At 53.2% G+C, this 22,334-nt stretch overlaps 3 protein-coding genes across 6 annotated transcripts in view; 2 read left to right on the top strand and 1 right to left on the bottom strand.

The window, feature by feature from the left end:
* C3H7orf50 (chromosome 3 C7orf50 homolog) overlaps positions 1-22,334 on the bottom strand; it is a 100,227-nt gene that overhangs the window by 47,907 nt on the left and 29,986 nt on the right. The window lies entirely within an intron of this gene.
* On the top strand, positions 943-8,617 carry LOC130870829 (uncharacterized). The gene is made up of 4 exons (XM_057763702.1): positions 943-1,005; positions 1,379-1,537; positions 3,273-3,276; positions 7,273-8,617. Exons 1-4 carry the CDS (start codon positions 943-945, stop codon positions 8,262-8,264), a joined length of 1,218 nt encoding a protein of 405 aa, XP_057619685.1. The 3' UTR covers positions 8,265-8,617.
* On the top strand, positions 14,712-19,839 carry Gper1 (G protein-coupled estrogen receptor 1). 3 transcript variants are annotated; one of them, XM_057764189.1, is made up of 3 exons: positions 15,403-15,574; positions 15,896-16,104; positions 17,742-19,839. In XM_057764189.1, the coding sequence occupies exon 3, from the start codon at positions 17,966-17,968 to the stop codon at positions 19,091-19,093; it is 1,128 nt and encodes a 375-aa protein (XP_057620172.1). In that variant the 5' UTR covers positions 15,403-15,574; positions 15,896-16,104; positions 17,742-17,965; the 3' UTR covers positions 19,094-19,839. The 3 variants fall into 3 exon arrangements, with proteins under 3 accessions (XP_057620174.1, XP_057620172.1, XP_057620173.1); XM_057764191.1 differs by lacking the exons at positions 15,403-15,574; positions 15,896-16,104 and adding an exon at positions 14,712-14,847; XM_057764190.1 differs by lacking the exon at positions 15,896-16,104.

The following is a 22,334-nucleotide window of genomic DNA, read 5'->3' as shown; positions in this document are numbered from 1 at the left end:
GTGGGATAAGGCCCAAGTGATGCAAAGGAGGCTGGAGAGGGGAAGCCTGATATACAAGGGGCACCGGAAAGGGAAAGGGCCAGATCACTCAGGGTCCATTCTCAGTAGGGATACAATAGTGTTTTACAGAACTGTCAAAGGCCATTAGGAAGGACACAACCAGTGGTCGCACAGAGAATTGGGGTCAAATACGGAAGTACCAGAGGTGACCCCAAGACAAAGCAGTGGAGAATTGCCCTTGGTAGTCCCACCAGTCTGAGTCCATGAGCTGAATCTACCACACTGAACTCAGGGCCAGGAAGGGAACACAGGCGGCTGACACAGCGGATGTGGGTTGAGAGCTGCCTTCACACATCAGGCAGGAAGGGGGCAAGGGAGGGTGCAGGGACTGTCCCAGAGGAGGGAGGCCACAGGGATGAGGCCTCTTCAGCCGTTAGGGCCTCCTCAGACTTCTCTCCCACCAGCCAACTTCTTCCTTTCTGGGGCAGTATCCTGGCAGCATCCAGAGCTGAAAATGCACTCTGGAAGGATCCAGATCTCCAATTAATGACTTTCTAACACCCCTTCAAGTCAGAGAGCAGTGTGCCCCACAGGAACTACCCAGAGGCCCAGGCGCGGCGCTGGGATGGCTCTCCACAGTACTCAGGACGCCGAAAGAACTGCCTGAGACCAGTACAAAGCGGCTTGGGGCCGATGCCACGCAAATAGCCTACAACATGAGGTAAGCTGCAAAAGTGTGCATACACGGGGATGGGGTAAAGACCACTGCATTTTAAGATTTGAAAGCGTTCCCAAGACTGTTTACCTCCATTTGGCCGAGGCTCTCCCTTCAGAACTTGGTGCCTCCGCTCAGGACTCCTCCCAGCCAGCATCATGGCATCCTGGGCAAGGCCTGGTGGAGAGGATGCTGGACACCAGCAAGCTGACGCGCCTTCTGGCGTCATGTCCAGGCAGAGCCCCCACGCCATGCAACCTCAAGGTGCAGCTCTGGCCATTGGTGTGTGGGTAGTAAGGGGTATCCAGTGTCACCTGCCATCCAGGCTGGAGTGTCCACTGCCCTGAGTCACTCTGTGTCAGGGACAGAGGGGCCAGCCCCTCATCCATGTGGCAAGGTACCAGGCGCTGGTTTATTCTGGTTGGGAGAACTTTTTCTGACTGGGTGGGGCTTCAGCTCCTATTTTAGGTTGCAAATGTCTTTGCCTTCTGGGAGGGACCTTCTGCGAGTAGCCCGCACACTCCTGCAAGAGAGCTCTGGAAACCCTCAGACTCACACACACGTCACTCGTCCACCTCAGACATAGGTCCATTTGGATTCTTCTAGGTCACATGGTCCAACCATAGCCCGCTTAAACACAGTGTGTGGTTTGGATGACTCCAGGCCGAATCCTGTTTTTCCTCAGGAGCTGTGGGCGTCTGTGCCAGCCTGTCTCTGGCAAGTGTGGAGCAATGGAGGAATGGCTGGGTGAGCAGGGAGCATGCCCCAGTCCCACAGCAGCCCCCGACTGCTGACGGAGCCTTGTGTGGATCCCTGGCACAGGTGAGCACTTTCTTATGCCCTGGGGAGGTAGCAGCTTGTCCTCCTGCCTCGGACTTACCAGTGAATGTGCCCCGGGGAAGTTTGTGAAAACCAATTTCCTTATGGTTCAGGTCAATTCCGTTAAGTAAAAGAAAACTCTAGTCTTTGGTAAGGCGATCCAGCTGCTTCCTGAAGGAAGGGTTCATGGTGGCCCTGGTCAGCTCTCACAGTGAAATGGGGACAGGTCCGAGGATGATCAGAAAGCAGAGCCAAAGTCGGCAGGACTGTCAGCCTAACCACCACTGGAGGATTTTCATCAAGGGAGTAGGGTAGGATGGGGAGAGCCTGGTGTGGCAGAACATAAAGACTTGTCTGTAGTGGGCACATCTGGAATGTGTGTTTGCACGGGGCGGGAAACCTGAAAACAGAGAAGTCTTTTGGCTTGACTGTGGCGGGGTGAGGAGGAAGCACAGACAGCAGGAACGCCCCGGCAGGGGCTGGGAGAGAGCCTTTGGAGACTGGGCCATCAGGGCTGACTACCTCTGCACAAGGTGGGCTTTGTGCTCAGATGAGTTAGTGTGATGCCCCTGACACGTGTCCCTGTGAGCCAAGGCGAGGAGAGCCTCGCCAAGCGGGCTTAGCTCACTTCCCAAGACCTCCAGCACGAGTCTCCCAGTGGTGCTCGGCAGTGCCTCCTTGGGGCCAGTTAGTGGGCTGGAGTGCCCATCTGGCATACAGCACATGGGGCCAGGATGCGTGCTGAAGCTCCCAGAGGCCAGCGTCTGTGTGTACGTGTGCATGTGTACATACAGTACAATGTGTGTTGATGTGTGCGCAAGTGTATTCATATGTGTGCCTGTTTGTAAAACTGTGCCTGCACAGGCACACACAGCTACATGTCAGGGTGCGTCTGGTGTGTGCATGTTTGTGTTTCGGTGCATATCTACCTATGCGTGTGCACATGGACACTTGTGTGTTGGTGTGTGCCTGGGTATACACACATGAGCATGCATGTTTGCATGTTCGTGTGTCTGGTGTATACACACACGCACACACATCTACACGAGAAAAAAGGCACATGTACTTTATCTGCAAGATTCGAGAAAAGCAAACAGGACACTGCTTTTTATCATTATTTTAAAGGTGATTGTCTTGATTCCTAAAAGAATGTATAGAAACAGACGGCCTTGGGAACAACAGGACAATCAAAGACAGACAGGCCCGCACTATCAACTGTGACAGTGACAGTCAGTGAGTCCTGTGCTGCCTTTCCAGATCCCTGGGTTGGGAGGTCCTAAACACCACCATGATGTCAGTCCGAGCTCCTCTTCAAGGTCGCACCTCTGTGCAGAGGGCTGGCTAGGGGCTGGAGGGGGACATCAGGTCGTGTGTGTGAAGCAGACACAGTGACTCACCAGCGGGTCCTTCCCAGTCTGCAGGGCAGGAGACTGGGATGGAAACATTTACAGAGCCAAGGCCAGAGGCGCTAGAATGGCTACGTCCTGCCAGAAGGAGAAGCTGGCTGAGGGGATGGAGGGAGGTGGGGCCCCCAGGATAGAGCGCAGGGGGTCAGGTACAGGAATCCGCCTCCCGGGGCAGCTCTGGCTTTCCACGCGCCAGCCACGGACTCAGCTTGTCAAGGCGCTGCACACCTCTGAAATCTCACACAACAGGTTCTCAGGTCTCCCTTGCCTTTGGCTGGCAGTCTGTGGGGCATTACAGCAAACCTGTGACTCCTCAAAAGACTTGCTCTGAGACTGGTGGAACTGTGGAGGTAGTGGGGAAGTCAGCAAATCCTTATGTGACCTGTGCCACAAAAGTATGCCAAGGCCACTTTACCTGCTGTAGCACACACATACAAGGCCACCCACGCCGTCCGTGGATCACCCAATAGAATCTCACACATGCCACATCTGTGCAGAACTTGTGGGCCCTGCTGAAAAGATCTACAGAATAAGTGTGGTTTGGAAGGGTCTGTAGGAGCGACGTGCCTGTATGGGAAGGGCTTGGGAAGGGCTCTCATGGCCTTTGGAAAATGCCCTGGGCTCTGCCCACCCTCTTTCCCCCACCAAAGCAGTGCTGGGTAAGTGAGGGGGTCACACTTACAGGAACCATTCTGAAGGGCTATTCACAGAGTGGTGGCCAAGAGCCACCGTAGGAACACAGTGTTCTCAGATGCTAGCCTTGGGGAGATCCCAAAGGACACAGGGCTGCTGAAGTCAGCCCCTCTGTAGGGCTCTGGAGATCCCAGGTTCTCAGCCTGATATGCGTCCATGGAGTGTCTGTCCCTCTTCTGTGGAATTCTAGGTTCTCTAGGAAGCTAGGTTGGGCTGTGGCAGGAGAGTACGTTGATGCAGCTACCCTGGAAGGCTGGCGGCCTCATCTGACCCTAGAGTTAGCCACGCCACTCTCAGATATGCGCCCAGATGAAAAGAAAGTGCTTGCACTGGAGGTCTGAGAGCAGCTGTGGAAGAGCGGCTAACACTGTTCGGACTTCTTAGTGACAGGAAGAGACTACTGGAGGGCCAGGCAGTGACAACCAGGTCACTCAGTGCAGGGGGGTAGGCACCTCATGTGCACAAGAGAGCAAGACCTGGAGGTTCCACGGAGACCGACCACATGCTGATCTGGAAATGTCAAAGTTGCAAGAGATAAAGCAGACGGACAGCTGCGGGGCCTGGGCGCCAGGGGCCGTCAGAGAGGGAGCTTTGTCAAGGGCTGTGACCAGATCCAAGGGGGTGCCTGCCAAGAGGTGTGTCATTTCTACAAAAGCACTTTTAAAATGATCTCAAGAAGAGGGTCAAGCTCTCAGCCAAACTAAGCCAGACTGTCCCAGGCAAATTAAAGCAGGGCATGGCTGTCCTACCACACATCTGAACTGAGGTACTAGTGTACAGCATTGCCCAGTGAGAGACCACTGGGGGGCACTCAGGCTGGCTTCCCTGGGCAGCCCCACTGCCTCTCCTCCTCTTTCGACCCCACTTGGGGTTGACTGTGGAGGAAGGGGAGTCGAGGAGCTGTCAAGGCTACAGAGAAGCCCCGGTCACAGAGTGCTAGAAGATGGGACAGAGGCTGGGTGGTGAAGAGTGCATTGTGGAAGCTTTGACAGTAGATGGTTTCAGGGGCCATGCCACGTAGACTATGGTGGTCCCATGGATAGACGAGGTGTTGGCGAGGTCTGGAGTCATGTGACTCCCAAGAAGGACTAAACCCCCCTGATCTTAACAAAGACAGGGCTGCAGGCGGCAGCAGGGTGTTGCGCACAGGGTAGTCACACTGCATGAGGTAGAAGGCTCTTGGCTACTCCTTCCCCAGCTGGCCTCTGCAGGGCAGGACTGGGGAGCTCTAGGGGTCAGGGACGGAGACAAGCTCACCTAGTCTGCATGGGTTTCCTCCCACCCTCAAGGGACAAAAGTGCAGGATGGCACCTCAACCTGAGCAGGTCGGGTACAGGGAAGCGGAGCCCCCAGGCGTGGCTGCGCTGCACGAGTAACCACCTCTCAGGAACCCATCCTTTCCTCTCACATTCCCAGCTGGGAAGGAGTACTAGTACCCAGTACATACTGGTACTCAGTACGTAGTTGGAACACTGAGACCCAAGAACTGAGGTGATGAAGCCCAGCCTGCGTGGGTCCAGATGGTGCTACAGGACATCCTGGCTAGAGCATTCGGGACCTGAGTGAGGCCCCTCCACCCTGGTCCACCGGCTGAGAACCAGAGGCAGGCCATAGCCAGACAGAGGCAGAGCTGACTGCTGCCAGCCAGAGAGGCCCTTAGTGACGGATGGCCGCAGACACAGTACCCAGTAGCACACCACGCACATGAGGCATGGAGTGGCTGCAGAGATACATCAGATGTCTACTCAGCAGCTCCGCTTCCTGACCATGGTCAGAGATCACAAGACGACTTCCCATTCCCCCTGACAAGACAGACTTCAAATTGCTTCCTCCAGAGCCGGCCATGACTCTTCATTTCCACACCGCTGGCTCCGTAAGCACCGGCAGCTGGAAGTTATCACGGCCACTGCTGTCTTTTCAGACTGAAAGAGACAGATACGACGAGGAGCCCGCAGGCCCATGGGGAGTGGCAAAGGCTGGTCAGCGGCGGCACTGTAAACATCCAAACACACCGCAGACTCATCAAAGTCAAGTCCAGTGTGACATCACAGGGCCAAGAAGGGTCACCTTCCTGCTGCCTGGGTCACCCAAAGAGAACTGTCCTCCAGGTCTGCAGGGTGACGGGGTGAACAGGACAGCGACGTACAGTGAGTGAGCTGATGACCGGGGTGGGATCCTGAAGCCCAGAACCCAAGGTCTACTTGCTCTTCTCCATCCTCCTCTGCACACAGCACTCTCCCTGGCCACCCCCCTTTCCTGTCTCATCTCTGGTCAGGAACCTGTCTGTAAGTGAAGCAGTATCTCCCACCATGTTTTGTATACACAACCGCTGTTGTAGCCTTTGGGTTTTGTTATTGTAGAGAAACAGAGATTCTTTATACGACATACGAGGAGGTATGGCAGCAAGCAGCGGGCATCCTGAACCATAGTCATGAACCAGGGAGGAAGAGCAAGGTAACTGAAAGGGGGGCTAGGCTTCAGACCCTCAAAGTGTGCTCTCAGCGACATTCTTCCGCCAGCAAGGCCGGAACTCCTAAACCTCCTCAAACAGCACCACCAACTGGGGAGCAAGTGTTCAGATACCTGGGCCTACGGGCACCATCTCACCCAAAACACCACAGAGAGACACAGAACCTCAGTCTGGGTACAGAGCAGGCACAACACCAAGTGCATGACAAGCTCTGAGGAGTTGTTACTAAGGGGGAAAAGCTGGCTGGTTATAGCCACTCTCTACTTCAGAGTCACACACCAGTAAACTGCAGTCACACTGTGTGCAGGAGCCAGACCAGCCCCACACCCACACCCACACCTCCCCAGACATCCGGTCCATCTTCAGAGCAAACAAAAGCTGGCTGTGGAGCTAGGCCAGGCTTCAGGAATCCCATTAAAACTTCGGCTCCAGTTTTATCACCCTCAATTTCCTTTGAATAAACGGCAATATTATTTCCTAGCCTCCACTACTATTTAGTTAGATTTTAAAGGGCGGAAGGCGCCATTTGCATGGAAACAAAATTATTTCATTTATCAAGCATGGGCGGGCAGAGCGCTGGGGCTGTCAGTGTCCTTACTTAAAGCCCTGCCTGGGAATTTATAGCTACTAAGTGACTCCTAGCCAACCTGGCCATCCCAGGAAGCCCCCATGTTTCTTGAAAAGGGTCCCTACAAAGGCCAAAATTGGCCAGAATCTTTTAGAATGTCTCAGAGTCTCAAATGCAAAGGCGTACCTGTCCCCTGCAATGGCAGCCAGTGCTAGTGACGCAGTGCTGGGGCCCCTAAAACCCCGTTCCTGGAAAATTGCCAGCTGAACCTTTCCTGGGAGACAGACCACTGCTAAGAGCCATGTTCAAAGGCTACTGTTAGCTGCCCAACAACAGTGCGTGCGTGTGTGTGTGTGTGGGGGGGGGGTTCTTGTGGGTTAGCAGTGAAGGTGCCTGGAGCTTCTTGACTCATCCCGCACTTTTTAGCACCAGGCTCACTAGACCTGCGCCCTTGTTCTCGACACCAAGACTGGGCTCTGACATCCTCCCTCCATTCACACAGAGGCTGGCTCTAGGCACCCTCTGGAGACCCGGCCCCTTGTCCTGCACAGGTGTCCTTCCCTGGGCCAGCCATACAGCCACACATGTGTTTCTGTTGCAGGTGTGACAGCTGCCCTGAAGATGGACCGTCACAACATGTCCTGGATCCGCTACCCTAGCCATGTGTCCCCAGCTGTGGAGGATGTCATTGCAGCACAGAGCATCATTTCTAGGTGCATGCATGTGTATGTAGCGGTGTGTATCCCGCTGAGCCTGGTGACAGGGCTCTTCTGTCTAAGCGTGTTCATCCGGGAACGTACTAGGCTGGGGGTGCTGGACAGGCTCCTTGCAGGCCTCACAGTCACTAACATCTTGGTGACTCTACTGTCCCTCAATGCTGCTGGCCGGCCTGACTACATGGCCACGACAAACCTGGGCTGTGGGACACTCTCATTCTTCTCCAATGTCTGCTACTTTACAGCTCAGTACCTGCAGGGGGCCATGCTTGTCCAGTCTCTTCTGCCGGGATCTTCAGGCCGCCAGCTCTTGGTGAGGCCTGTGGCCAGTCTAGCTGCCATCGGAGGCTGTGCTGTGTGTAGCTCGCTCATCGTGGTGTCCCTACTGGGCACATCTGGGGAGTTGCACGCAACCACTGTTTGCCAGGTGGATCCACTGACGGCATGGCCCGAATATGAGATCGTCAAGTTCAGCCTGGGCTTCGCGCTTGCCATGAGCTTTCAGATGGTTCTCCTTCTCCTGCATGCTACACAGCCAGCCTGGCGGGTGGCTCCTGCTCCAAGGGACCCAGCCTCTGGGCACTGGGCGGTACTGGCCGTGACTCTCAACATGTTTGCCTGTAGACTCTTCTTCAATGTGGTCCTCCTGCATCGGGCCCAGCTGAAGCTTCGGAAGGATGTGGGCTCCCCCAGGGATGAGCTGCTCATGAACCTCGCAGAGCTGGCCCTCTCTGGAGAGAGTTGCATCAACTTGGTGGTCACCCTCGTCCTCCACACATGGTGCAGGCTCAGGTTGCTGGGTCTCCTTGAGCGCCTGACACAGAGATGCAGGCGGGGACCAGACCGCAGCATGCCCTTGGATAGAGTAGGGGGCTAGACAGGGCCTGTCTGCAGGCACAAGCCACACCCCATCCTGGTCTTCAGGGAAGAGTGCTTTTCCGGGGAGCTTGGGCAGGGTTCATGTGTTCTGGATGGTGCTTAACAAATAGAAACTTGTCTGCGGTCACCTCAACCTACACAAACAAGACAGCTTCTCTTCCCAGATCAACAGGCGCGCCTTGAGAACATTCAGGTCAAAGACAACGACATGGGTACAGGGCCCGATCAGAGACCATGGGTCTGCTGGAGGGTGTCCTGACTATCATGGCCACCTTGCCCAATGGCTGCCATCCTCCATTCCACAGCCCAGTCTGACGACACAGGAAGGGCACTGTAGAAATAAGCACAGTACTCACCTAAGGTTTTTGTTTCTTTCTTTTTAAAAATAATTTACTTTTATCTTATGTGCACTGGTGTTTTGCTTGCATGCATGTCTATATGAGGGTGTTGAATCCTCTGGAACTGGACTTACAGACAGTTGTGACCTCTCACATGGGTACTGGGAACTAAACTCAGGACCTCTGGAAGAGCAGTCAGGGCTCTTTAACTGAAAAGTCATCTCTCCAACCCCACTTTTTTGTTTCTTGAGACAGGATCTCACTACAATCAAGGATGACCTTGACTCCCAGTCCTCCTGCCTCGGACTACCGGCCTGTCCCCACACCTGGCTACTTCTTCACTCTATAGCTACGTCACATTCTGCTCCTACACAGTTGCTACCACAGCCTTCAACAGCCAGAGAATTCGGGCAACAGAATTCCTGCCCACCACCTCCTTTAGGTTTGCCTTTTAAAACCCTGTCATCACAGGCCTGGAGAGATGGCTCAGCAGTCAGAGTGCACAGTGTTCTTGCACAGAACTCGTGTCAGTTCCCAGGAGCCACGTCAGGGGGCTCACAGGCGCCTGTACTCCAACTCTGGGGTGGGGGATCCAATGCTGTCTTTCATGGGCACCCGCACTCATATGCACACACCTACCCTCCCTCCCCCCCACACACAATTTAAAAGAACACAATCACATTTTTAAAAAATTCTGTCATGGTCAACTGCAGCATTGAGATTACCACCCAGAAGTGGAAAGGCACTGAAACAGCTGGTTTCCATCTAGGGACAATGGTGTCACACAGGGCTGCACCACTACACTGAGATCTGGCTTGGTAGCTGCTGAAAACTCCAGTATATCCAATGTTGGGAGCTTGGTCACCAGTGTGGTTTCCTTAGGGATCTTTATGGGGGGAGGCCCAGTGGACAACCATCACAGGCCCCTCCCTGGCCTCCTGTGGCTTCCTGTCTCAACATGTGATCTCCATGTCCAGTGTGCTCTCATCATCAGCTATGCCCAGGGTCCCATCCATTACCCGCAGCGTCCACCACCACAATCTGCTCCCACTAGGACTGCTACAGCTCCTGCCACTCCAGCCACAGTTCCATCTGCCCCTGCTAGGATCCCATCCACTATGATACAAACAAACAAATAAATCAGTAAGGGCTTCACAGAGACTAAACTGGCAGGGCTACCTAATCTTGGATTTCTAACCTCTGAAATCAGCTACAAAAACCACCCTGATTTATGACATACCCAGCCTCAGCAATGTTGTCACAGCAAAGAAAAATGAACTAAACAACCACACTCTAAGACATCTCCGTCCTCTGGCAGCTCTGGGAATCTCTCAGGACACAGCCAGCCATCAGCTGCCCCTGAACCAGCCTTCTATACTCTCACTCCACTTACACTCAATGTAGCCAGAGTTGGGCTGACCTCTCCATGTGGTACCCTATTCTCCAAGTACCATAACCCAACAATACTGACTCACCCACCCTTCCAGAAGTGCAGTCTCTGGCCCTTCCACTGACCCAGCCTGTCCTGCTCAGCTCAGAACTCCTTCCTGTGTTGTGAGCCAGAGGATGCCTCAGGCAGGAGTGCAGGGCAGTGCCCTGTCAGGAGCAAATTCTGCACAGCAAGTCTTTCTGGTGTCACGATAGTCAACCCCCAAATGTGGGTGTTTTTAGTGGCTCGTGGTCAGCTCCCTGATGTTCACACTCATGGCAGATATGCAAGTCACCAAGCTAATTTATAAACACCTGCCACGATGGAAGCCCATAACACATAGCTCAGAAAGAAAAGAGGTTGCAAAAAAACCTCTCTCTGCGTGTTCAGGCTACTGGGAGCAGTGGGTCTCAGGACAGGAGCAGTGGGTCTCAGGACAGGAGCAGTGGGTCTCAGGACAGGAGCCGGGAACAGGACAGGCTGCGGCTCTCAACTCTGAGCTCCTCAGCATTCCGGGCAGGGGGTATATTTAGAAACCTGACCACAAAGCCTGAGCCTGCATTGTTGGCTCTCAAATAGTAAGATCCTAGCTTTTTCAGCTGTAGTGTGTAGACCACAAGACAACCTCCAGTGTCATTTCTCAGGAAGTAGCCACCAGTTTTTGTTTATTTAAAGATTTACTTATTTTTATATTCTGCATAGGAGTGTTTTGCCTATATGTGTAGCTATGCATCACACGTGTGCAGTACCTGAGGAGGCCAGAAGAGGGTGCTGGGAATTGAACCTGGTTTCCCTGAAAGAGCAGCCAGCACTCAATCTCTGATCCATCTTTCCAGCCCACTCCGCCTTCCTCCCCTGGAATTAGTCCATGGGCTGGACTGGTGGCCCAGTGAGCCCCAGCCCCGGGACTACAATTACAGGTCATCACACCTGACTTTAAAAAGTTCCAGGGGAACCAACACCGTCTTCTTGCTGCCTCAGGCACTACACACACGATGCACAGCAGACATGCATGCAAGCCAAACTTCCAGCCACACCTGATTTCCTGTGCATGGGTTCTGGGGATCAAACCCGAGTTTTCCTTGCAAACTTTTTACTGACTGCGGTCTCTCCAGACCTGGACCTTTGTTCTTTAAAAAGGCAGTAAGTTGGGTATGGAGGTGCATATCTATAATCCCAGCACTCAGTAGGCTCAGCAAAAACGATCATGATCCCAAGGCCAGCCTGGACTACATATAAAGACCTTGTCTTAAATGCAAAACAAACGATAACAATAAGAACAACAAAAATGGAGCAGAAGGGAGCAAAAAAAATTAAACCCACTGAGATCTGATTAGGGGAGGGGCTCCAGCGATTAAGGGAGGAGTTCCGATGCTGGAGCAGCAAGAGGCCACAGGCTCTGCACCAGGGCCCTGGGGGAAAGACCCCAAGCCAAAGTCCTCCCAGCAGGCCCCAGACAGGGTTAGGCTGACTGGATTCTGTCTCTCTGTCTCTTGATTTGGCCATACACCCATAACATCATAACCACTAGATAATTCCTAGGAGAAGGAAGGGTCTTTCTACCTGAGAAGCCAAGAGGAAGATCTAGAACAAAGGGGACACCTGGGAATGCAGTTCTGGATGCTCTGATCCAGAGCCAGGGTGCAGGGACTGATCGTGGGTCGGGAGGGACCCCAGTGGAATTCAAGCTTCCCTTAGCTAAAGCTAAGAAGAGTTTGAGTTGTTACAAGGACCCATTCCCACCACTCCTTACAAAGCCCCACTCCACCTACCGGTGGCCTCCCTGAATAGCATCCAGGGCCCCTCCATGCCCATCTGCACTCTGAGCTGCGCACATTCACTTTTGGTTGCCAACACTCTCCAGGAATCAAAAGCAACCAGAAAGCTCCCAGCAACCACGGAAGGGGCCCAGCTGTCAACACTGTGAAGCTACCAGAGCGTTCCCTACAGGCACATGGCTGTGTGTTCTGAATGATGGGGGGGGGGGCAGGCAGCAGCTGCAGGGCAGGGATATGACACTCTCCTGGGACTGTAAATCCCTTCCCACATTGGGAGATCAGGCTACAGAATTGGCTTTTTCTGGGAAACAGCCCCAGATTGATCTAGACGGCACCTGCGGTGTGCACAAGGGATGCCTGTCTGTAGGAGACTTCCTGAACCTCACAGGCCCAGGACCACAGCACCAGGGTGTTCCTAGGGCCCAGATGCCCACTTCCATGGCCCAGGAACCTGGGTGAGGGTGCCTCCCTTGAGGTGTAAGTGTCCCAGCCATCATCTCACAAGAACAGCAAAGGCTCAGGAGTTGGGGAGACTGAGTCACAGCTCTGCACTGACCCTGACAAAACAGTCTTCGCAGGCCAAAGTGGGCAGACAGGGTTCAGGGAGACCAATAGCTTCAGTCTCCTGTGCTCAGCCAATGGCCCAGAAGAGCTGAGCCCTGACTGGCCCCTCACTGCCTGGGATCTAGACAAGCGCTCGGTCTCTCCAGCTCTGGTTCTTCTTTAGTAAAGGAGATGCCAGCCCTCGAGCTACTAAACACTTACAAGTATTAATTCCTGAGGCATTAATGATGATAAAAGATGAAGGGCCGTGTGCTGAATAGCAGGGAGCTCCTGGGTGGGGCTTATGAAGCCTTCATCTCACTGGCACCTGTTCCCCATACATGGTCCAACACTGTCTGCACACTGAACAGGTGCTGGCCCGCACACTGGACTGCTTCTCAAGCCCCTCCCTTTAACCTTGAGTCACACGCGGGACTTGAGTTCAGCAGCCTGGACCCTTCCTTGCCGTGGTACACCAGCCAGAGTAGGGTCCTCAGACACAAAGCTATTATAAACAACTGTAGGCTCATGCACAAAACAATACCAAAGCCCTCTCAGATGTCCAGCTCATGTGGGAACAAGCAGGTCAGGAAGGACATGAGCAAGGCAGGTGCAAGGGCAAAGACCCTGGCCCAGACTCCTGGCCACCGGTCCTGCCTTCTGCTACAAATGCTCACTGTATCCCTCAGGCTCTGTCCTCTGTCCACTTCTAAAGGAGGGCTCCTTGAGACTATCGTAGAGCACTATGGGTATAATATGGAGGAAGCCATCATAAACAACAGACTAACCACTGTGTTTACAGAATCTTCTCCAAGGTCTCTCCCATCCATATCCACAGTAAAATCTATGGAGGTCAGAAAGACCGTTCTGCCGTGGTCCTGTCGTGGTGACATGGATCCTGAGTGCTGGGCACAGATGTGACTACCTGATGTGTTAAAGGAAAGACTGGGCTGGAGTCGGATGCTCCCACAACATTTCCGCTGCCAGTCCTGCACCTGTGCAAGATGGCAGAGCACCCCAGGGGACTCCCCAAGAAGGCAACAAAGGCCCTCTGGCTACTCCAGCACCATGGAACACTGAGCATGGGCTTGAGAGTGGGGAATTTTTAAGGGAGCGGCTATTTTTAAGTGGCACGCCTTGGCTATTTCAAGGTTTGGGTTTCTGTTTTATTTATTTAATTCAAAAGGAAGCTGTGTTTTCTCATGATCTGTTTCTTTCAAGATGGTGTCGTGGGCGTTTTTTAGAGTTGACGTCATCTTGACTTGGTAAGCTGGTCAAAAGATACTGAAGGACCAATGGACTCTTTATCATGCTCTTCAAGTGAGGGAAAAACAACACAGAAGTTGGGGCATCTACAGCTCGGAAGGGTCCCGACTTGGTATTTTTCCATTAAAAAGAAAATTTAACACAGAACTTGGCTTAAAGATCTGGGCATTTCCCAAAAAGCATGTCTCAAAGATTCTAAGGCAGTAGCTTATAGAAAACCACCAAGCGTGTTTGCGGCAGAAGACTATGCGCATGGGCACAGGGCAGCTGGCCAGTTCCCTAGAGAAGCCCCTCAAGCTGTCTGCATATAGGTAACTGCTTCGTTTATTTTTAATATTTTATGTGAATGACTGTTTTACCCGCATGTATTTCTGTATACCACCTGTGTGCTTGGGGGAGTCAGTCCCCTAGAACTGGAGTGACAAATGAAGGGGAGCCACCATATGATGCCAGGAATTGGACCTGTGTCCTCTTCAAGAGCGACAAATGCTAACCCCTGAGCGATCTCTCTAGACCAGTCCCTGCTTCTTCCTGCTGCACGCAGTCTCCCTTTTGGTTTCCTCAGCCAGCAGAAACATGCACTATTCATGCTAAAATACCCACTTAATGTGCTCAACCTCATAGCTTCCCAACAACCAAGAAGGGAACCAAGACCAAAGCCCAGGGGGTTGCACTGAGGAGGCAGAGGCGGAACACTTGGGTCTCTGGCCAGCCAGCCTAGCTCTATTAGTGAGTCTAAGGCCAATGAGAGACCCTGCTTCAAGAAACAAGGTGGCCAGAACCCGAGGAATCGTAACTGAGGTCCTCCAGCCACATACAAGCATATGTGCACACATGAACACGCAGGCACGCATGCACGCACACTCAGATACGAAGAAAGTACAAATGAGATCAGTTAACTCTGGACGTTTATGAATAGCAACAATGTGACTGAACAGCTGAGGTTGGGGCTGCCTAAGATCCGCTCAGGGAGTGAAGCTCCCTCCCCCATGCTTGTCTCCACCTCGGGGCTACAATCGGGGCTACAATGCCACGATCACCCCAAGGCTCCGGATGAAACCCAACAACCAGAAGGTGGGATGCTTGTGGAATGGCAATCAGTCACAGGGCCACTCAGACCCATGGCCTCGGTCCCCTCAACTTTGGTTGTACGAGTCCTAAAACTGGAAACAGAGAGAAGACAGGTACCAAGGTGGGGAGGAGTCTCATCATCCACCTGGAAGAAAGGTGAGTCAGTCGACCCCTGGGCAAAGGGACATTAGACCCAGCTAACATTAGAGCAGAAAACCCACATGGATTCCTAATTTCTGATCAAAATAGTTGCCTCTTGTGGGCTACATTTCTGGGGGGAGGCCTCCCCGGGAAAACCATAGCTTATATTTGTTGTGTGACTGGCTCCCTACTAAAGCTGACTCAGAAAACTCAGGGTTCAGTCTTAAGGCCAGCACTGGCCAAAACAAAGCAAGAGCATCATCACTTACTTCTACAATGAGTAAAAGTTTCTTACCTAACAGGTAAACAAGATTATAGCCCCTCCACTCTACAAATAACTGTGTTAGTGGGTTAACTACAGTTAAATAACAGCAGTCACTCTGGAAACTTCCTTAAAACATGTATCCAGCTGGACTGTTTTTGCTGCCTACACATATGAGAAAACAAAAAACAGCCAGCAAAAAAATGGTTAATGCTGGCCTTAAAAAGGAGGCTGGCCAGAGCCCAGTGAGTAGGCTTGGAAGTCTATAAAGGAGGCGCAGTGCCAAGGGGGCCAGACGCTGCGGGACAGCCATAGGCATCGGGAGCCTGCTCCCTTCTAGACAGGTCTTTCTTCTCCTCCTCTCCTGCTGTCCCTGCTGGGCGCCATTCCCAAGGTGCTGCAAATCCGGGGCCAATCAATCCCCTGCGCCCAAGCTCCGAGTACTCCTCCAGCAGATGGTCCAGTGACACCGTGGCACAGGTAAGATTCAGGCTGGTGCCCCAGATTCCGGGTCTGCATCTGGCTGGGAACTACTTCTGTGCTGTGTGGGGAATGGAGGAGCAGGCACACACCCCTCAGCCTCCAGGGAGAGCATGCTAGGTGTGACCGAGGCAGGGGCTCTGCCCAAGAGCAGGCAACAGCGTGTCCATCTAGAGCTCCACATTCACGTCCCGGCTACGCCCTGTAACGGTAACTCCACATTGCTGCCGCTCTTTGCCAGCCAAGGGAATCCCAGTGGCTTAGCAGTTCCAGGGATGGGGGTCTCGTAAGCCTGGCAAAAACCTGGCCTTGTTTCTCCAGGTCTGGACACACAAGAGAAAAATCAGAAGGACACTAGTGTTACGCTTTAGACCAACAGAGCAGCAGTTTGGAACAGGGACAGAACCGAGGGTGTCGTTTGCGCCACATTCCCACCAGAATGGCTGACCAGCTCTAGGGCTCTGCTCCCCTTAAGCTGCTGGAGCTGTGGCCGAACCTCTGAGGTCCCACATTCACACACTGCACTCTGGGTGAGTACTTTTAAATTTGGAAGTTTTGTTTGTTTTGAGGCAGGGTCTCACTATGCAGCTCTAACTGGTTTGAAACACTTACATAGACCAGGCTGGCCACAAACTTACAGAGATTCACCTGCTTCTGATTCCTTTGTGCTGAGATTAAAGTGTGCACCACCAGGCCCAGCTGTCTTGTGGGATCTCAGAAGGAATCAAGGGGCGCCTTCCACACTGTAGCTGGACTCAGAAAAGGGGTACTTCTGTGGCTCCGATGGGCACTGCCTCTGAAAGATGGGTTGCCCACCCATACCCGCACTTCCAGGACAGGATGTGGCCATGGCAGTGAGCTGCCCCTCTTTCCTTCCTCCCCTTATTTTACTGAAGCAGTGTTTTGGGAGAGAAAGGCCAATAAACCTCTGGATTGTCCTTGCTTCACCTCAAAACTAAATGCAAATCCCACAAGAAAAGCAAATGCATTTTCAGAAGCCAACCCTGCCCAGTCTGTCATCTTACCCCGGGTGCTACTGGCTGTGGTGGGGAACTGAAACAGTAGCTGCTCAGGGCAGTAAGGACACTGAGTAGTACCCCCAGTTTCTACCCACTGGATGCCAGCACCCCTCTCCCACACTGTGACACCCCAGGGTCTCCAGACACTGTTAGTGCTGAGAACCTGGATCACACCACAGAAAACCCTGGGGCACAGAGTCGTACAAGCTAGGAAACATTCCCAGCCACATCCCCCAAGCCACAAATGAAACTCAGCTTCCAGGAAATAGCATCTAAAATGTGATATTTCACAGTAATTTGTGAAAAGGAGAAAATGTTCCCCCTCCTCTGCTCCTTTCTTCCTTATTCCTTGAGAAGGGGTCTCAGGCTATTGTCCAGGATAGTCGCGAACTCCTGGGCTCAAGGGATCCTTCTACCTCAGCCTCCGGAGCAGCTGGGCAGATGAGGAGTCATTCTCAACTATCTAGTGACTATGAGGACAGTCTAGACTACATGAGACCCTGCCTTAAAAACCAGCAGTGTGTATATGTGTGCGTGCGTGTGTGATGCTAAACGGAACCCACGGCCCTCGTGTGTGCCAGGTAAGTGGTTTACCACTGAGCTACACTCCAGCCCGCAAAGGACAGTTTTTATTCTTTATTTTCATTCCGTATTAGGGAGCTCAGTACTGCCACTAGTCAGAGAGCGAGACCCTCTGTACCACTTCAGTAAGAGAGATGTCAGCTCCCACATGCAGGCTTCTTGGACTACCTTTGAGAAAGGCAGGGTTTTTCCCTTCCCATGTCGCATCTCCTTCCAACAGCCGCCAAACTTAATGAGACTTCCTGTCTGGACAAACAGTAATTTTCCCCAAATTCCCACACCACGCACACCCGTTATTTCATGAGCCGGTGATCTGACGGGCCGCACTGCATCTCCCATGACTCACAGACTGTCGCCAACTCAAACCATCCACTGTGGACACCGTTTGGGGACAGAAAGAACACTACCAAATCCATCTCTTCTGCTCCAGCTCAGGGGCATCCATCTCTCCAAGATGGCCAAAGTCAGGGTCCAGGCAGGCTCTGTTATAGCCCATGCACTACACCTGGCTCCCTCAGAATGCCCAGGATTCCCGATGCTTAATCTTGTCCTGTCTGCCTCCACAGGTGCCCAGAGAGTGAGCAGGCAGCAGGCGTGGCTGCCCAGCACCTACCCAGACATCAGACACCCTGTCTGCCCTTCTGGTTTTCTGAGACCAACAGGTTCCCGGGACGATTTTTCCTGCTTTACAAATGCCTGGCTCACTTCCTTTCTTTGTGAAGATGGAGCCATCACTTCAAACAGACTTCTGTGATCCTCTCAGCAAATCCTGAAAGCTGCGAGGGGAGCCATGGACGCAACTACTCCAGCCCACACTGTTGGTGTGCAGACCTACCTAGGTCCCATGTGGCCAGTCCCTTCCAACACCACCTCTCTGACCCTCAACTTGTCCCTCCCGCTGCAGGAAGACACCCCGGGAAACCTCACTGGGGACCTCTCTGAGCGCCAGCAGTACGTGATCGCCCTCTTCCTCTCCTGCCTCTACACCATCTTCCTCTTTCCCATTGGCTTTGTGGGCAACATCCTCATCCTAGTGGTGAACATCAGCTTCCGGGAGAAGATGACCATCCCAGACCTGTACTTCATCAACCTGGCGGTTGCCGACCTCATCCTGGTGGCCGACTCACTGATCGAGGTGTTCAACCTGGATGAGCAGTACTACGACATCGCGGTGCTCTGCACCTTCATGTCCCTCTTCCTGCAGATCAACATGTACAGCAGTGTCTTCTTCCTCACCTGGATGAGCTTCGACAGGTACCTGGCGCTGGCCAAGGCCATGCGCTGCAGCCTGTTCCGCACCAAGCACCACGCCCGGCTCAGCTGTGGCCTCATCTGGATGGCCTCAGTGTCCGCCACACTGGTGCCCTTCACAGCCGTGCACCTGAGGCACACGGAAGAGGCCTGCTTCTGCTTTGCCGACGTCAGAGAGGTACAGTGGCTGGAAGTCACACTGGGCTTCATCGTGCCCTTCGCCATCATTGGCCTCTGCTACTCCCTCATCGTGCGGGCCCTCATCCGGGCTCACAGGCACCGTGGCCTGCGCCCACGCAGGCAGAAAGCTCTGAGGATGATCTTTGCCGTGGTCCTCGTCTTCTTCATCTGCTGGCTGCCGGAGAACGTGTTCATCAGCGTCCACCTCCTGCAATGGACGCAACCAGGGGACACTCCCTGCAAGCAGTCTTTCCGTCATGCTTACCCCTTGACAGGCCACATCGTCAACCTCGCAGCGTTCTCCAACAGCTGCTTGAACCCCCTCATCTACAGCTTCCTTGGAGAGACCTTCAGGGACAAGCTGAGGCTGTATGTGGAGCAGAAGACGAGCCTGCCAGCCCTGAACCGCTTCTGCCACGCCGCACTCAAGGCAGTCATTCCCGACAGCACAGAGCAGTCAGATGTCAAGTTCAGCAGTGCTGTGTGAGAGGGAGGAGGACGACGGGGGAGAGGGCAGCCCACACCCAACACAGGTGGGAAGTCAACTGAACCACGTCATACTCTCAAACCCCAGTGTCTTGGGGAATGTCGCATTGCTGGGTCATCTCTGGGGTTGCTGGGATCCTTCCTGACTGTCCAGCTCAAGGATGCAGCAACCCAGATTCAAGGGCCCAGGGCATCAGGTCATGTGACATTGACTGTGAACTCAAAGGACACCATACAACCTGCAGACCCCAGAAGAGGATTCTGCTGTGGATGAGTGACAACCAAAAGGATAGGCTGCCCTATGGGAGCATCAGTTACATTTCTGCTACTGAATGCTACCTGGGTGGAGGTGTCAGAGGCAGAATATGTGTACCAGACCCAAGTGGCTACATTTCCTTTGCCTATGATGTCTAACTGTCCAGTGCAGCAAAAGTCAAGGAAACCAGAGCCTTCTTCCTGCCTTCCGGAAGGCTGCAGGTCACCCCAGCTGCCAACTCCTGAGTGACCACCAGTGTGTCTGAGCTGAGAAAGGCCCTTTGACCCAACGCCCCCCTTCTCGGGGATGCCCACCTCTCGCAATGCTTGTTTACAAAGGTGAAGGAGGCTGTGGGTGCTGCTGTGCAGGTCGGGTGGGGTGCCACCATGAGAAGTGTGGCTCAGGGACTTGCGTCTACGAAATAATCCTGGGAACAGTGAGGTGTAAATGGCTCTCATTAACATGTAAAAAAGAAGAAAGAGAACTAAAGATTGGGGTATTCCTTCAGTGTCTGAATAAAGTATAGTCATGTGGCGATTCTTCTTTGCTCTGTGGTTCCTGGAAGCGGGGAGGGGCACAGGCAAGGAAGGGGCAATGAGAAAGCCACGCCAGTTTGGCTACTTCCTTGCAAAGGAAGCTATGCCCACAGCTTCACACACCTGTGTGCCACTCTGAGTGCCTCCTGTGCATCAACAGGCTATCCCTGGCACTTCTGAGATGGCATGATCACATGTTAGGTAGCACCTGGGCGTTACTTATGTTGACAATCACACTTTGCCTCACTTAGGGGACTGCACAGTACAGCCATCTGTTCCTAGGAGACTCTGGACTGGGAGACATGCCTATCGCTGGGAGTCACAGAGCATGCCTGGAGCCAGAAGGGAGGGCCCCTGGTCATGTATTACAGGACAGACAGCTTCATGCTCCATCTCCACTACCTGACCACCCACCTGAGTTAAGACTGCTCTAAATGAGGACCCTGGGGGTCTCTGGACGCATGTAGGAGTTGGGTAAAGCCCTAGGGGCACAGACATGGCAACATGTAGGTGACAAAAACGACTCACCTTGTCTCTAAAGAATATGCTCTTTTCCATCCAAACTATGGTCCCGCCCTTTTATTCTGATGATAACACAGTGTATTTAAAGATAAGCGTAAGTGAAAAAGTATGTAATATTTAAGTTATTATGTTAAATATTAAAAATATTTAAATATCTTTCCAGATATTTTAGTACAATATCTAGCTGGGTAATGGGGACACATGCCTTTAATCCCAGCACTCTGGAGGCAGAGGCAGGTGGATCTAGAGCTTGAGGCCAGCTTGGTCTATCAAGCAAGTTCCAGGACAGCCAGGACTGTTACACAGAGAAACCCTATCTCAAAAAAACAAAAATCAAAAACCAAAACAACAAGAAAAGCAAAAAGAACACTATTCAGAAAGAGAACAGGAGGCTTCGTGGACTTGGCAGGGCCAAGGAGCCAGCCAAACCACACAGGGCAGATTCCCTCTGTCACAGTGTTCCATGTGGGCTGGCATGGCTGCCGGCCGGGAGCACCTGCATCCCCTGCTTTAGTGATCCTGAGTACAAGTCTTCAAGAATAAGAGGATTTGTCCCTCGCAGAGCTGGCTTTCTACCTGGGCAGCACACAGGACTCTTCCTCCAGAATGGTATCCATAAAGTAATCGGTGAAGGGTGAAGACCCACCATGGGAAGTGGGCAGGGAAAGGGGCTGGGGTGTGGCTCCGCCTTGTTGAGCCCACAACTCAGACAGAAGAAGCCCTTCCCTCCACCCCAGCCCTCTGCCCTACAAAGGTGTGCACCGTTCATACAGCCCTTGCATAATCAAGAAGGGTAAATCCTAAGGCACTGAGCCCCAAGTGATGTGACCAGTCCTCGTGGTGCCCCTATGACTGGCGCACAGCAGGGCAGGCTGACAGTGGAGGTTGAGAAGTGTGCCCACAAACCCTGAGAGGTGGCATCATTGCAAATACCTGATTCAAGCTGCTCCTTTGATCTCACAATGGCGGCAGGAAAAGATCCTCCATTCCAAGTCACAGAAAAAGTCAGGCAGGGCCTCAACTCTTCAAATTTGCCTACAGGAGAGGTGTCTGATGGCTGTCCTTGGGCCAGTGTGATGCAGATGCCCCAAATATGCCAAGACTTTCCACTCTGGTTAGGGAGGCAGCCCAGGCATCAGACAGGATAACAGCCCCGAGCCCCCCACCCCACCCCATCCATAGTACAGAGAGAAAACACGGGATGTCTACAGTTTGTGAACACTCAAAACCATGGACAACGACGGATGGGGCAGGAATGGATCTCGGCCTCCAACGCCCACTCTGCCTTTTTTCCAGCACCGGCAGCTCTGCAGCCTGGACAGGGAAGAGCATGGGCGAACAGAAAGCCAGGGTACCCAGAGGGCAGCCAGGGTCGCCTTTTCCTCTTGAAGGCTACACTCCTGGAGCTGATGGTTCGACCTGCACCTGCCCAAAGTCCCAGAACACTTCTCAAGAGACAGAACTCCTTCTTAACAGCAAGCCACCCTTGGGCAAGCAGCACCCTCTCCAGTCCTCTGGGCAGCAGCAAAGCGGTCCATTGGGACCACTGCAGCTCTGAGGCTACACAGGACAGTCCCATTCCTTGTTGTACACAACTGTAGCCCCTTGAGGTAATGCCACCTCCTAGCTGAGGCTCCTGACCAGAGTCTTCCACAAGCTAAGTTGTGGCAGGCTGGAGCCAGACAGGGACAGGGTGGGAACACAGCTCCTGCCTCCTCTAGGCCTCCAAGCACATTTCTCCATCTGCAAACATAAGGCAGAACGGCTCTATGGATGGGCGGGGTGGACGATACATGTATATCCCCAAATCCCAGGGCAGGGTGCTGGCTAGAAGGGTAAGTCAAGACAGAAGGCAAGACTTAGGGGGACAGGACAGGGCAGAAGTGGCCGGCTCTGCAGGAGCCTGTACAGCCCATCTGACCCCCCTC

Source organism: Chionomys nivalis, chromosome 3 (genome assembly GCF_950005125.1).
Source record: "Chionomys nivalis chromosome 3, mChiNiv1.1, whole genome shotgun sequence".
NCBI lineage: Eukaryota > Metazoa > Chordata > Mammalia > Rodentia > Cricetidae > Chionomys > Chionomys nivalis.
The sequence above is the reverse complement of the archived record's forward strand: the minus strand, read 5'-3'. Positions and strand labels throughout refer to the sequence as shown.